The sequence below is a fragment of the Temnothorax longispinosus genome, chromosome 2 (assembly GCF_030848805.1).
Source record: "Temnothorax longispinosus isolate EJ_2023e chromosome 2, Tlon_JGU_v1, whole genome shotgun sequence".
NCBI classification, from domain to species: Eukaryota; Metazoa; Arthropoda; class Insecta; order Hymenoptera; family Formicidae; genus Temnothorax; species Temnothorax longispinosus.
In genome coordinates this window covers 1377160-1391522 of record NC_092359.1, presented here as the reverse complement: position 1 = coordinate 1391522, position 14363 = coordinate 1377160, and the positions used below count along the sequence as shown (strand labels likewise).

Below are 14363 nucleotides of genomic sequence, written 5' to 3'. Positions count from 1 at the left end.
TGTTTACTGGGAAGAGAAATCATTTTCTGATTCGAGAAATCGAGAAATCATGGTTACAGGAGCGAGTGTCAAAAGCTAACAGCTCTATAATACGCGCAGATTTAAGAAGAACAATCAGTATTTGTTGACTAACGAAATATAAAGAAGATATATAGAGAAGATAAATAAAGAAGACAAATTACAGAAAAATGCGTTTGTCCTAGTTAAATGCAGAGGAAAGGAGGAACATTATCATTCAGATTTAAGCGCATTAATTCTCGTCAAACACGAGTCACGCTCCATTCTGAAGCAATATATTATCGGGCGATCTCTAATTGTGTTCCTAATTAATCGTCGCTCACGACATCAGTAAATTTAGAAAGATGCACACGAGACCCATTATTTCTCGATGTATAAATTATACACAAGTTACGATAAAAAAATATATGTACAAACGTCCAAGAGCATCGCGAGAGAGAAATCATTTTAATTGATATATCGCCGAATTTTACGAATGTAATAAATCTTAAATTTCGAAAGAGGTAACCAATTTGCGGCTACCGGATATACGCCGAAGGAAAGAACGATCCTCTTTCAATTCCGTAAAAAAAGTATCGTGATAAGTCGGATAACGAGACGCGTTATAAAGCGTTTCCCGCGCGAGTTCTCTCTCTCTCTCTCGGTTTCTTCGGCTGCATTATGCGGATGCCTTGTAAATTTATGGAGCGTGCATACTTGCGCCGTACGAGCGCCGCGTTTACGCGATCGAAGCGTGTGCGTGCCGCTGCGGCCGCTCGCACCAAGGCCGCAACGTCGAACCGCCTCTTTTTCGGGCCCACGGCGAACCCGATTTTGTTCGGGACTCTCCCATTCCGGCGTCGTCCGTCGCCAGGCCGAAAAATTTCATGCATTGTAATGAGTTTCAGGAGCGGAGGGAGTTTGAGGGAAAATCCCCGGTCCGAGGATGGAACAAAAGGCTGTAATTATCAGGGGAACTTTTATCCAGGCGAACGGTCCCTTGTAGCTGCCATACGCTCCGACACTGCAAGGCCGACCGCGATGTTTCCTCATCGGCCAGCGACGCCAGCGATAATGATCCATGGATCCACAGCCTAGATCGCCATGTTCCAGACGCTCAGTCGCGTCACGGACACGATTGCGCGCGTGTGTCGCTGTCGAATGTCATCTACTCCACGCTGATCGAAACGCACGAGAGAGGGTACCTCTTTGGGCTTTTTTTTCGACGACGCTTCCCCTTTTAAGACCGGCGACGATTTTATGTAGCAGTCAAACGGTGTCGAACGGTGAGTCAACAAAGTGTCCGCTCGACGACTTTCTCGTAAGAATTGTTGTAGCGTGAGCGCGTCTCCGGGCCCTGTGTAAAAATGGTGAATATATAATAATGTTATTGTTATTGTTGTACTGTCAAATATTGTTTTAGAAAAGAAGAAAGAGGAAAAGATTAAGTAACGATATGATATCTCGCGACATACCCTCCACGTTTCGAGTGCGCCTACTTTTATTAATCATGATTTAATGTCGAAGTTGATAGTTTTCAAATTGAATGCGAGGTCATTAAATTAGAGAAATTTTCGGACAAATTCATAAATACGAGTAAATTACAACATATTCTTCGGTCAATATCAAATAAATTTTATACATTAATAGTGTTTAATTTAATAATTATTTAACACTGCTAATATAACATTAATTAGTTAAATCTAAATTCATACAATTTATTTAAATCTAATTTAATATAATCTAGTTAAATCTAAATTAGTTAAATCATGCATTAATTAGTTACATCTATTCTAATATAAATTTAATTAACTAATTAAGAATTTATTGTCCACAAATATTAATTACTAAAAATACATAAAATAACTATTTGAGGAATTGTATTAATGAAATTTAGCTCTAAATTTGCTAAAGAATATATCCCTGCGCGAGAAATGCAAATTTCTGAAAAGTGTATCATTTCTAGATAACCGTTTATCGTGAATGAGGTAACATATATATGCTATAGATTAGAAATCGCATATTCGTTATAATTGTGTCAACGGTTTTATGCCATTGCCGTTTATTCTTGCGATAAGTTTCACTATTTTTAGCGACACTGATTTACAGATAAAACATTTCATCACGCAAAGAACCTTTTTGTAGGTAAGATAATTCATAATAATTTATTTAAAATTTTTCCTGAATAAAAGATTTTTTTCACATTTCTTATAATGTCGAAGGATATATGTTTTTTTACTTAAAGCAATTTATTATTTTTAACAATACTGGCAAACTCGTTTTCAAAAATAGAAAATAGCGAATTTTTCACCTAATACAAATAAAAATAATTAAAAAATCAATCATTTTAATGGAATGTTCTTTAAAAAGAATTTCGCGGAAAACAATTCTTTTTTGAGTCTATTTTCTCGTGACCTTATCGTTGTAATTTTGATATTTACATAACGTCGGAATGCAAGGGCACTATAAATGCACTTTTACATTCCGCAATAAACGGCAGGCCGAGTGACATTTTTGCGTTGTTACTCAACGTACGTTTCTTATCATTGGTTATCGAGTCATTAACGAAACGGATTGTTACGAGGATTTAAATTTTATCGCTTAACTAGTTCCACGATCTTTCTTGCTTAATAGACAGCGATCGTTTAGCTCACCGTGTATTTTTGTCTAAGAAACGACTGTTTTGCGCAAGTATATACAACTCCTTTCGTTTAATTTAACGTCGTGCAAATCGTGTCTATGTTATTATATTTATGTTGTAATACTGTAATGTACTATTTTAAAATTACTTTCCAAGATACCGGACTCCGAGTTGTAACGGATTTGATATTTTCCTTTATTACGTCCGTGAAATCGTATTAACGTCGAAGATATCGCGTATCGGAATGAATAAGCTTTTACATGTATGACTGTGAGAAAAAAGTTTATTATTCATATTTATGAATACATAAGATGTTGTTTTCTTCTTTTATTTATGCATTACTTAATCGAACGATCGCGTACGTGTTCAAACGCGAAGATCAAGCTGGTCGGGCAAAGATGACGAGAGTGGAAGAGATATGTTCGAAGATGCGAGAAGTCGCGCTGCATTAAAGATGAATCACGCATCGTGGCATCCAAAGCCTCGTAATAATTACGAGGAATTATGTAAAAAGATACCGACAACGTCCATAGAACTTTACGCTTACCCGGCAGTGCTGGGTTGAATTTTTCCTGGACCTGACTGCAGCAATTTTCAAAGAGTTTCTCCTCTTCTCACGTAATTTTAATGTTAATAATAATGTTAATATGTAAAATGTTCTAGATGTGAAATTTGGCAGGAGAAATGTGGGAGAAATTAAAAATAATATACTATCTTGTTAAGGCTTAAATGACTTACTGTTTAATCTTAATTTTTACGAATATTTATTTATTTTTTAATCCTTACGTTGTTTTTATTTTACTCCGAAAGACACTCTTATGCCGAACTGTTTTATTTAGTTAATTTATTAATTAAGTTAATTTATTCAGTTTTATATTTGCTTACCGACAAAATCTTTTTATTTTATTCAGGTGTCAAAGAAATCTCATCGCTTGCTTCTCAACATGAGCAACGAAGCTAACAAAGGACCGCCGAGCGCCATAACGCTCGGCTTCTCGATACTGACGCATTTTCTGCTCGTGGCTCCAATAATATATATACTGGTAGTTGCCTTCCAGAACTACAGTTTCTTCTCTTGGCATCCGATTTGCATGTCTGTTGGGGTAAGTATAGAAAGAAAAAAGAAATATCGCTTGAATATCCCATCTAAAAAAATCAAAAATAGCCAGTTTAATTTCTAGTCAATTAGCGTGTTATAGATATTTTTTATTATCATAATCATAATTAATCAATTAAAATATAATGACTAAACAACGCGTCCTTAATCTTTTGATTGCAAAATTATATTGAGATTTACTAAAAATTTCAATATTTTTTCATCTCGCGAAGGTCGGTCTCCTAATCACAGAAGCTGTCTTCAGCGTCTCCGGTGAGGCGTACGTCGCTTGGAAACTACCCAGGCGTAACAGAGTAACGATACACTGGATTCTACACACGATTGGCCTGACCATAATTGGGATCGGTTTGATCATCATCATCGTTAACAAAGTCAACCACAATAGATCCCATTTCGCCACGACTCACTCGCAGCTGGGCCTAACGACGATCATACTGTCCGTCTTGACCGCCGCTTTCGGAGTCCTGGCGAACAACACTGTCTGGATATATCCGCGCGTAAGGCCGATATTCGTCAAAGTCGCTCACGCTTGCGGCGGCATCGGCATTACGATTCTTTTACTGGCTACCCTCATCAATGGAACCTACAACGATTGGTGGTACATTAGCGGTACCACCACCGGAAGAGACTTGACGTTCGCGTCATTGTTCTTCGCAGGTCTCTTGATACTCGTGAAACCGATACTCGGCGCCGTTTCGAGGTGCAGAGTAATATTCGGACCACCCTCAAGCGACACGTAATGCCTCGTCAACAGAGTCCGACAAAAGTCTGAAAGAAGGTTTATCACGAAGACGTTTATCACGTCGAGACGCGGACGACGTGCGAGAGTTGTAGTCCAGAAGTAAGATGCTTCTATTCGATCGATCGATGGAAAATAAAACTGCCTTTGCAATTATTATATTAATTAAATTTTGCTTGAAAAAAAAAAAAATAGCGGTCAAATATAATTTTGGCGAGTGACTTATTCTCGATGCAACTCTTGTAAAATATCCAACGGAGCGGTGAAAAGCCAAAGATCATAGAATTAATTTCGTTATTTGAATGTTACGCCTTATTGATCCCATTAGGGACGTTGTTTGTGCGAATTGAAGAAGGGAGTGTCTAATACGTTAGAAATCAATCATGGCGAAAGCCATAAAATTAAAGGTCTGACAGCTCCACAGTTAACCATGTATACCAACACTTTATTGATTACACACGCATGATAACATTTATTACACATTACAAATTCGCACATATGCGCCCACATGCATATGTATATTTGTAGATGTGCTCGTAACATAGATATATATTTTTATATATTGCAATGTACATATATAATAACACAACAGTATTTATTTGGTATTTTTTAAATACCTCTATATATTATATACTAATTATACATATATGTGATACCCAAACAACACCATGTCCAAAATCAGGACGTCTTAAAGACACCTTTAAGACACTTGTGTCTCAAATTTGAACATGAGTGCTGTTTGGGATATATATGTACAACTTACACACATATATTAACACTCAATCGTTATTATAATCTAAGTTATAGTTAATAACTTTCATCTTGAGAGGATCCAGTCCCTCCATTTTTTTTTATTTGAATCAGTCTACTTAAATTACGCAACAGTATGTCAACATACGTCCTACTTTTTGTTTATCTATTCGGGACATATGTACATTATAATTATTTCTATCTTTCTTCATTGTGTAAGAAGTGCATCTCTTCTAATACTGTATATATGATCACTCAAGGCATTATTGTGTTCTGATTGTACGCCATGTTCTACAATAAGACATTAGTATTTTGATTCTACAATAAAATTGCTTTTTTCGCAGAAACTATTTGTCCTAATAATAACATCGTGCATATCAGCCGTTATTTATGCGAAGAAAAAAACACTTTTCTCTTCGTACGGTCATAGCGAAGATTCTTGAAAAGAAACTCCTTTTTCCTAACTTTCTTTCATAAAGAAAAGAGGCTTCTCTTGAAAGGAAGCGCCTTTTTCCTATTATACGCAACTGGGACACGTTAATTTGTACTGTTCGCTCTACTGGTTGCGCGTAACAACGTCAGAACCGTAACCACCACGCGATGACAGTTAGACTCTTTATTAAATATTCGACACGGTTATAACGCGAAACAAAACTTCTTTCACTTTGTTTTACTGTCTGTTTCAAACTTGAAGGAAATTGCTTAAGCGAAATATAAGGTGTCATATTTTCTTGAACGCGGAGACTTGGGGAAATTACTCTAAATAACGATTTAATATCGCTGTTATACTATCATGTTACCGCCGTGTCGTTATGGTTCGTAATGCGTCACTGCTCTTAATCCTACTTATTATTAGGACAGTAAACCACTTGGCCACTGACTTGTTGGCTGGTATGAGAACCAACCAGCATTGTGACTAACATTAAACTAATTGTCATTATTTTATACAACGAGGCGTACATATACTTTTACAATCATTGTGTAGGAAGCCATGTCACATATTAGTTAACTATAACGCATGGTCTGAAAACATTAAGGTTTTTGAACATTTAACTGGCTTACATTAATGGAACATTTTCCGAGGAGGAAACAGTCATATATGTATGAGATATATATATATATATATATATATATATATATATATATATATATATATATAAATTCCGCGATCTCAAAACGCGATTTACTAAAATACATTTTTCTTATTTCACTTTCTCATTTCATGCCGGCTAATATTTAAGGTACAGTCACAACAGTATTCGATACTACAACCAGATTACAAACCGTGCATTCGCAATGGTTTAAAAGTCGTCTCCGATTGTTTTAATCTTCGAGTCATTTAAATTGCTATTATTCCTACCCTTAAAGTCTTTGGATTCCTAACTTTGCAGTTACCGTTTATTCTAATTACAAATAAAGGTTTTTAATTTCCAATTTGTCTTTAGTACACCAATTTATAGGTGTCAAGCGACTTATGAGCTGCTTAGTTTGTAAGATTCAAACAAGTTTCAAAAATACCCTCGCACTAAAAATGAAAGTGCGAAAGTTTAGGATACTGACTTTCTGACATGGCATGTCACGCGGCAAAGGGTGAAGACTATTTCAAGCAAGACATGCTTGGGATAATTGGCATATAAATATTTGTGTCTTCATAAGCAAATTTCTTTCAGAGAACTAAGGCCACTCTCCTTGTTTACAAAGTTTTTCATTTACTCCAGAGTCAAGTTTTCATTGAAAAAATTGTCAAGGCATCAGTAGTTTCTTTTTAATTGTGATAGGTTGTGATATTCTGCTAGATTATCGCTTAAAATTGTTCAAGAAATACTTTCCATAAAAATGAAAGATCGCGAGGGATTTCCCATTATACGTTACTACTCATCAACAAATCTATACTGTCCTTTTTCATAAATTCGCTAGTTATAACAGGTTTCGCGATTTTCCTTGTTTATTTCTCGTTATCATTTTCTTCAGCGTATCCAAATTATCTAATCTATTCCCTGAATGTCTTTGCACGTCAAAGAGATCTATAAATATTTGAGAACCTCTTTAGACGATATATCTATAAAATATATCCATAGTATTTACCTACGACAAAATATACCTACAATATCTCCAAGAGAGATTGATATTAGATATGCATAAAGTATATTTCAGCTTCTTTTTATCTTTATACTGCTCACTCTTCTTCAATTTTTTGTTCTACTTGCTAAATACTTATTATAAACATATTCTCACGCATAAACTATATATATATATATGTATATATATTTTCTTTCACAATAAAAATAATCAAACAATTTTCAAAAATAAATATTTTTCTATTGTGTATTCTTTTGTGTGTGATACCTCTCATTATATTTGGAGGACACAAGATATCATCGATCTTTAAAAAATAATACTTTCTATATCACTTTTTATAATCCTCTCCAACTTCTCTTTTCATTATGCAACATTTCTTGGCCATTAAAATTTTAATATTGACTTATTTAAGCTCCTCTATCAATGTCAAGGACTTATTTGATAAACGTTTCTCAGCTCATTTATCATAAAAATATTGCAATTTTAATTCATCGCAAAAGAATAAAAAATTTTAAATATTAATAGACTGTATATAGTTAGTAAAAAGTACTTTCCTCCATTTCTTGAACGCAATTAATTGAAAATCATACCTAATGATGAAAGTTATAATTTTCGATAAAATTCGAGTTTACGAAAATCCAAAATTTAATGGTTCTCGTAAATCGAATCGAATAATAAAATAAAATAACTCACGCCATTGACAATGTACAATTGCCGACATTATGAGAATGCTTGTTCATATCAGAGACTTACTTTACGTTGGGCACATTGTGTCCTCAGCATCGTTCTTCTAAGGACTCGTCATCGGACATAAAACAAACGTGTCGTGTCAGACCTGCTGCGAAGTAATCAGATCAGTTTTACTAGAATTCTTAAGAATCGATGGTCCGGGAAGCTTCTGAGCAGTTGGAATGACACTGGGTGGTTGCACCATCATTGGCTGACCGTTTACTAGGATAATCGTATCCCGCACCGAGTCGTATCCTCCCGTGGTTGCTGCAAGACATTAAAAAAACATTGAAAAACATTAAAATAATTAAACTTTTAAAGTTTTTGTCATTCGAATTAATAAAGAATAATTACCTAACGAAGCTATCAGAGTTCTGGAAGGTGTTATAGAATTGCGTGACGCCGGACCCCACTTGGATGTTGGCTGCAACAATATCTTTATGTGGTTCCACACATTCTTACTTTTACTCTTGCCCTTTTCGTTCTTCCCTTTTTTGCAAGATCCGTCATCGTCCTCGTCGTCGTCGTCGTCATCGTCGTCGTCGTCGTCGTCATCGTCATCGTCAACGTCCTCGTCATCTTCATCATCATCATCGTAAGGTGATCGCCGACGCCGTCCCTTCAGCTGATCCTATATTCATCATTTTCCGTATAACGATGTGTATTCATCGACATGCTATGTTTAATTAGATAAAGAGGATATTCCAACTTACTATAGCTAATCCAACAATTACTAAAACGGGAAGCATACTGATAACCCAGCCTAATATGTCCGCCCATTTCGGATAAATGTAAGCTCCATATCTGAGTGGCTCGTACTCCACCCAATTAAAGCAGAGAATAAAGAACAAGGCTGCGGGCGTGACGAGCTTCCACATCCATGTCCAGAAGAATCTCCATACACGGCCTCGGGGCCCGATCATCTGTTGAACGTCGTCCAGAAAGCGATCCGCACCGTACACCCATGCCACAAGGATACATTCGCTTATGGCGATCAGCAGGACGGACCAATTGGCCGCGTATTTATCCATTAACTGCAGCCAGTACATGCCAGCCTGAAGAGAAACAGATGGTTGCGATAGTATGTTAACGATCAATTATATTTTAATGAAACTAAGTCGTTTGCGACTCACGTTACTGGTGAAAATGATACCACCGACGTAGCCGAGTACCGCAACTCCAAAAACAACCCAGACTTTATAGCTTCTCAACGATGGAACACCGTCGAGTATCGCCGTGGTGACGGTCTCCATCAGAGCAAACTGTGAATCGAGGCCCAGAGTAAGCAGCATGATGAAGAACAGCAGCGACCAGACGGGCGCAACCGGCAGACGAGCCACAACCTACGCATAGTAACAAAGAATCGTCGGTGTTCCTGGGACTTAAATGCCATCAACATAGTCCATCGATATAAGTCGATGAGAAGATATCACTTAATTATTTTGTCTGATTATTTTTTTTAACGCGTCGATGATATCGATGGAAATAAATGCGAGATTGATTTGATGGAGGACGAAAATTAATAATCACCTCAGGATACACAATAAATGCTAAACCAGCGCCTTCGTCTACCACTGACGCCACCGGTACATCGAGCTCGTGAGCAAGGAAACCGATTACCGAGAAGATCACCAGGCCGGCGAAGAAGGAAGTCCCAATGTTGCTGATCGCCACGATTAGAGAGTCCTTGTAGCAGTTGTTGGTGAACTTGTTATATGAACTCAAAGTGATCAGGCCCCCCCAGGCTGGACTCAAGGCGAAAAAGATCTGAACAGCGGCGTCTCCCCATACTTTGGCGGATGTCAGTCTTCTCCAGTCGGGAGTCAGATAGAAAAGTACACCCTCGTTAGCACCAGGAAGTAAAATTCCACGAATAAAAAGAACAATCTGCGAAAAAGGAAGTAAGTTCGTTTAAAATACGTTAAATTAATCACGTACGATAAAATTGTGGACGTACCAGGACAACATATGGAAAGAGTGCGGTGAAGTATACAACTTTGCCTGAGCTTTGCACGCCTTTGCTTAGACAAAAAAACACAATGATCCACGCCAGGAAGAGGCAGGCCGCCAAGGACGGTCGAATCGATCCAGTTTCCTCGATCCCACTGCTGATTCCCAAAACATGATTGCTAAACACAAAGGAATTGTCTATCTTTTATTTCTCATTTAAAATTGTTGCTTCCGGCAACAGTGGCAACACGATTGAAGCAAGTAATAAATTCGATATATTACAAATCATTTTTAAACTAAAATTATAGCTTGTCTTCACATGGAAGTAAAGTAATGTAAGACAAAGTCAACGTAAAGATGTAATGGGGAAAAAATGAAAAAATATACTTGAAGTATACAAATATAAAGTTAAATTAATAGATTAGCGATGTGATCTGTGATAACGGGATAAACGCAATCAAAGAAAATCTACACGGAGTATGTCATTACTGAAAATATTCCTCGGCAGGCGGTCTTCTGATAGCGCCGGTTATGTTCTCGATAATCAGGCCCATCGAAGTCATTTGACTTGAATTAAGGCATTTTCCTTTGAAGTAAGAATCGTTTTGAGAGACACAAGCCTCGGCAGCGTCCGGCATGAAGCAATCCTCGGTGCTCCACTCCTTCTCGCATTTGCTCCAGGGCAATTCCCAACCACCTGTGGCAAGAACTCGAATAAGTCTTTGGAAAAATAGTAATTTCTATTTTTAGCTGGCCTTCACTCGTCAACTGTGTCACGTATACACATTTTTTTTTTCTTCAAATTTATTACTTTTTTACATGAGAGCTTTACAGACTTAGAACATTGCATGTATACCTGGAAAGGGAATGAAGATGAAGGATCGAGTCTGTGTGAGCCTGTGTCCAAGTTGGATGCGAGAGAGAACCACGTTTTTTAAGGAAAGAAAAAGACAGATTAGTAACCTTCGTCCGCAATGCGCAAGTGCGGATAGTGCAGCAAGCGGGACGTCATCTCTACGGTTGCGCATTGCGCGAGCAAGGTTATCAATCTACCTTTCTCTCTCGCACCCAACTTGGACACAGTTTGGACACAGATCTTTCCCACGGGATTCGCGCCATTCACAGGAAGCATTCCTTCAGCATTCACAGTAGGCAATTCCTCTTCCAGGTATATATGTTTTACTAATTTTACAGACTTACAGCTTGAAGTCTACATAGTTGCAATAACACGTTACATTGTCCTGAAGGTATATATTAATTAATATTATTATTTACCAACGACAGAGGCAAACATGTAATACAGCGTCCAGGCAATGATTAAGTTATAATAGAGCATGACGACGGAACTGACGAGGACCATTCCGTATCCTAAGCCACGAAGCAGAGGACAAAACTGCTTGTAAGCCGCCACTGGTCCGAGACTAGCGTATTGTCCTGCAGAATAAAAGAAAGGTATATATCTATGTGTATCATGGTATCGCAAACAGTCCATATTACGAATCTCGAAATGTTCCATTAATTTTTTTTTTCGTTGATTAATTACCTAAGGAAAGCTCCATGAACATAAGAGGCAATCCGGCAATGATGAGCATCACTGTAAACGGTATCAAAAAAGCACCGCCGCCGTTCGAGTAACAAAGATACGGGAATCTCCAGACATTTCCCAGGCCCACACTGTATCCCAGAAGAGATAAAAGAAAATCGTATCTTCCCGTCCAGTTTCCGCGCTCTGAGTGCTCGTCTTCGCCGCCCTGCAACGGCGCTTGACTGTTCGCTACTGAGTATTTATCTTCATTCTATGAAAAAAGAAACAACGACTATATTTTAATGATACTCGACAGTCTCGTTTAAACGTTTTTACATTCACGCGATATACGATCCGAAAAGTATTTATCAAATCTATAATATGAATTTTTGCTTACATCCCAGTCCACGTAAGGACGTAGTCTTGAAGTTTTTTCTTCCATTCTCTAGGCATATGGTCTCTTATCGTGATATTAATTGCTTCTTCGTTTCCTCATGGCTACCGGCGAGTCGCGCCCAAAGTTCAATGTTAATTTATACTAATTCACTTCGATGAGTGGACTTTCTACATGTATTTTTTTTATCCTGTGTACAAATTTTTTTTTATTGATTACTGCTTTAGCTCCTTATATTCATTTACCGTTGAAGATAAAAGTCTGTCTTATTTTTCGTGCAAAAATGCAAGAAAGCAAACACTTTCTTACGAACGATACACTCGCATCTTATTCTTTTCGTTGTCTCTATGTTAAAATTTAAAATTCACTGTGCATTGCTAAACAATAATTATTCACACTCTAACTGTTATTATCAAGTTAACACCGCAAAAATGCACACCAATTATGCACATCAATTATGCAATTGATCATACATGTGTGAAACTTCTTTCTTTGATCTATTTAAAAATTTTTTTTTGTCTCAATCCTGAATTAAAAATAAATTGCAAACAAGATTTTTTTAATTAACACTTGATAAGGATAAAATAATTATATATTGCATTAATATCGTCCATATTTAATAGTTTAGAATTGAGATATATCAGTATAGTAGCGTATGTGCAGATAAAAGAGATGTCAATAAGAAAAAATATAAAACAATTAGCTTTGGATAAATCAAACATGCACATTGAAGAAGCAATTATAAAAAAAAGGAGTTTTTTATTCTCAGCTATTTCATGATATATCAAAAGACATTGACATCAAAGAAAGATACTTTACATACAGTAAATCAATTTATTACATTGAAATTCGGATTCATTAACATACATTAAATTTAACTGATCTTTTTTGCCATTTTTTAATCCCGATTTCGGAGAGAGGCAAACACAATCACTTGGACTGACGTTAAAAGTAAACGACTAACACAAAAGTTATAGCGAACCAGTCATAATCCATAAGTCCCGATCCGGGATAACACTTATCGCATTTCTATCATTCAAAATCACGCACGTTCGTTTTTTTTTTTTCCATTTAAGCACATTGAAGAACAGAATGCCGGTATCAGCTGATACCATTGACCTACCTGCTAGCCTTGACAGAGAAGCTCGTCAAGGTCAAACTCGCACTGTGACTAGAGTTCAAGGCCGACACGCGGTAGATCCGGAGCCGGTAGATTCCAGGTTGCGAGAGGACGAGAGCCCGCAAGAAAGAAGAAAAAGAAAAGGAAGAAGAAGAATAAGAGAATAAGAAAGAAAAGGGAAAAGAGGACCAGAGGCGGGCGAACAGAGACGAACGAACGTGGAAGATTAATCGGGCGGCACGAGAGCGATCCGTACCCGGGCAGCTGACCGGCCTGTCTGACTGTCCGATTATAGGGGAGCTTTTGCTACATCCGACCCTCTACTCGACGCTCTCGCCCCGTTCCCGTTCGCTTATTCTCTCTCTCTCCCTCTCCCTCTCGTTTTCGCCCCCGCACCGGGAGACCGAGAGACCTGTCGAGCCTCAAACTCCACTCCGGATCGATCGATATTACCGCTCCTGCGAGCTGCTGTGCTCTACTCGAAACTTTTCCATCGCCTCGACCTTCCCCTCGGTGCCATTACCTCCAACCGTACGATTGGCCCAGGTTTACCCTCGGTGAGAGGGATGTGGGCATTTGCATCTATCCTCTTGCGAGAACAGATCCGCGTGGGAGGTACAGAAATGAAAAGCAGGATCATGACATTGCTTTCGACATGACTTTTGATCGCTTACTAAGTGCTTCCTCATCATCCGCGAAGCTTGCAGACTCTTTTTGACGTTTTCAATTAATGTTAATAATGAAAGCATCGCGAAAGAAGAGATTGGAAGTTGTTTTGAGCAGTTTAGAAACTGACTTTTAATTTCCTTCAGGCAAAATGAGAAATTCATTAGGCTTTTCGCTTGACACATATTAAATACGATAGTCACGATTAATAAAATTGATCGTCAATCATCAATTTAAAAAGTTAATTGTTAATTGTTTATTTGAATGAATTTTTCGCAACTCCGGAATATTGGGGCAAAAAGAAACGGCAATTCGCTTTTCATTAATCCATCTTGCTATATCAACGCTATTTGTACATAGTGTACACAGTTCACTTTGATTTCTCGCAGAAAAAGTTGTCGACGCGAATTAATTTCCGATGAGTAATTGTCACCGGCATTATCATCAATAGAAACCGCCGTTCTCTTGAACAATGCGGAATTAAATCTTCCTTGTAATTCTGTGCAAATTGATACTCTCGCAATTCGTCTCTGTTCACGCGTTACTTTCACATCAAAGCGCGTAGAAAATTTCGTTCCGTCGCGTCGGTTTGATACTCGGTTTAAACTTTAAACAATAAAGGCGACCTGGCAGTTCTTTTCCCAACCGTATCTATT

The 14363-nt window shown here is 37.6% G+C and overlaps 2 protein-coding genes and 1 long non-coding RNA gene across 5 annotated transcripts; 2 read left to right on the top strand and 1 right to left on the bottom strand.

The window, feature by feature from the left end:
• The first annotated feature begins 1022 nt into the window (after nucleotides 1–1022).
• On the top strand, nucleotides 1023–4686 carry LOC139825310 (transmembrane reductase CYB561D2). Of its 3 annotated transcripts, XM_071797949.1 has the most exons (4): nucleotides 1032–1283; nucleotides 3017–3256; nucleotides 3550–3741; nucleotides 3968–4686. In XM_071797949.1, exons 3-4 carry the CDS (start codon nucleotides 3583–3585, stop codon nucleotides 4493–4495), a joined length of 687 nt encoding a protein of 228 aa, XP_071654050.1. In that variant the 5' UTR covers nucleotides 1032–1283; nucleotides 3017–3256; nucleotides 3550–3582; the 3' UTR covers nucleotides 4496–4686. The 3 variants fall into 3 exon arrangements, with proteins under 3 accessions (XP_071654048.1, XP_071654050.1, XP_071654049.1); XM_071797947.1 differs by lacking the exon at nucleotides 3017–3256 and having other exon boundaries at nucleotides 1023–1367; XM_071797948.1 differs by lacking the exon at nucleotides 3017–3256 and having other exon boundaries at nucleotides 1060–1283.
• Nucleotides 4687–4918: 232 nt separating this feature from the next.
• LOC139825299 (sodium- and chloride-dependent glycine transporter 1) lies at nucleotides 4919–13165 on the bottom strand. The gene is made up of 11 exons (XM_071797926.1): nucleotides 13045–13165; nucleotides 11925–12111; nucleotides 11546–11798; nucleotides 11278–11436; nucleotides 10492–10699; nucleotides 10010–10181; nucleotides 9583–9939; nucleotides 9186–9395; nucleotides 8766–9107; nucleotides 8407–8683; nucleotides 4919–8319 (listed from the first exon to the last, which is right to left on the bottom strand). The coding sequence occupies exons 2-11, from the start codon at nucleotides 11967–11969 to the stop codon at nucleotides 8153–8155; spliced, it is 2190 nt and encodes a 729-aa protein (XP_071654027.1). The 5' UTR covers nucleotides 11970–12111; nucleotides 13045–13165; the 3' UTR covers nucleotides 4919–8152.
• On the top strand, nucleotides 10713–13134 carry LOC139825313 (uncharacterized). The gene is made up of 4 exons (XR_011735507.1): nucleotides 10713–11170; nucleotides 11287–11454; nucleotides 11551–11783; nucleotides 12998–13134. It is a non-coding gene; the product is annotated as an uncharacterized lncRNA (long non-coding RNA).
• Nucleotides 13166–14363: the final 1198 nt, after the last annotated feature.

What these genes read in the sequence shown, in the direction of transcription:
- LOC139825310 (XM_071797947.1), top strand. An exon ending in CGATTTGCATGTCTGTTGGG is followed by an intron (nt 3,742 to 3,967) that starts GTAAGTATAGAA and finishes CATCTCGCGAAG; the next exon opens with GTCGGTCTCCTAATCACAGA.
- LOC139825299 (XM_071797926.1), bottom strand. Translation starts at nt 11,969, where the DNA reads ATGGAAGAAAAAACTTCAAGACTACGTCCTTACGTGGACTGGGAT. An exon ending in GTCCTTACGTGGACTGGGAT is followed by an intron (nt 11,799 to 11,924) that starts GTAAGCAAAAAT and finishes CTTTTTTCATAG; the next exon opens with AATGAAGATAAATACTCAGT. An exon ending in CATTTATTGTGTATCCTGAG is followed by an intron (nt 9,396 to 9,582) that starts GTGATTATTAAT and finishes TACTATGCGTAG; the next exon opens with GTTGTGGCTCGTCTGCCGGT.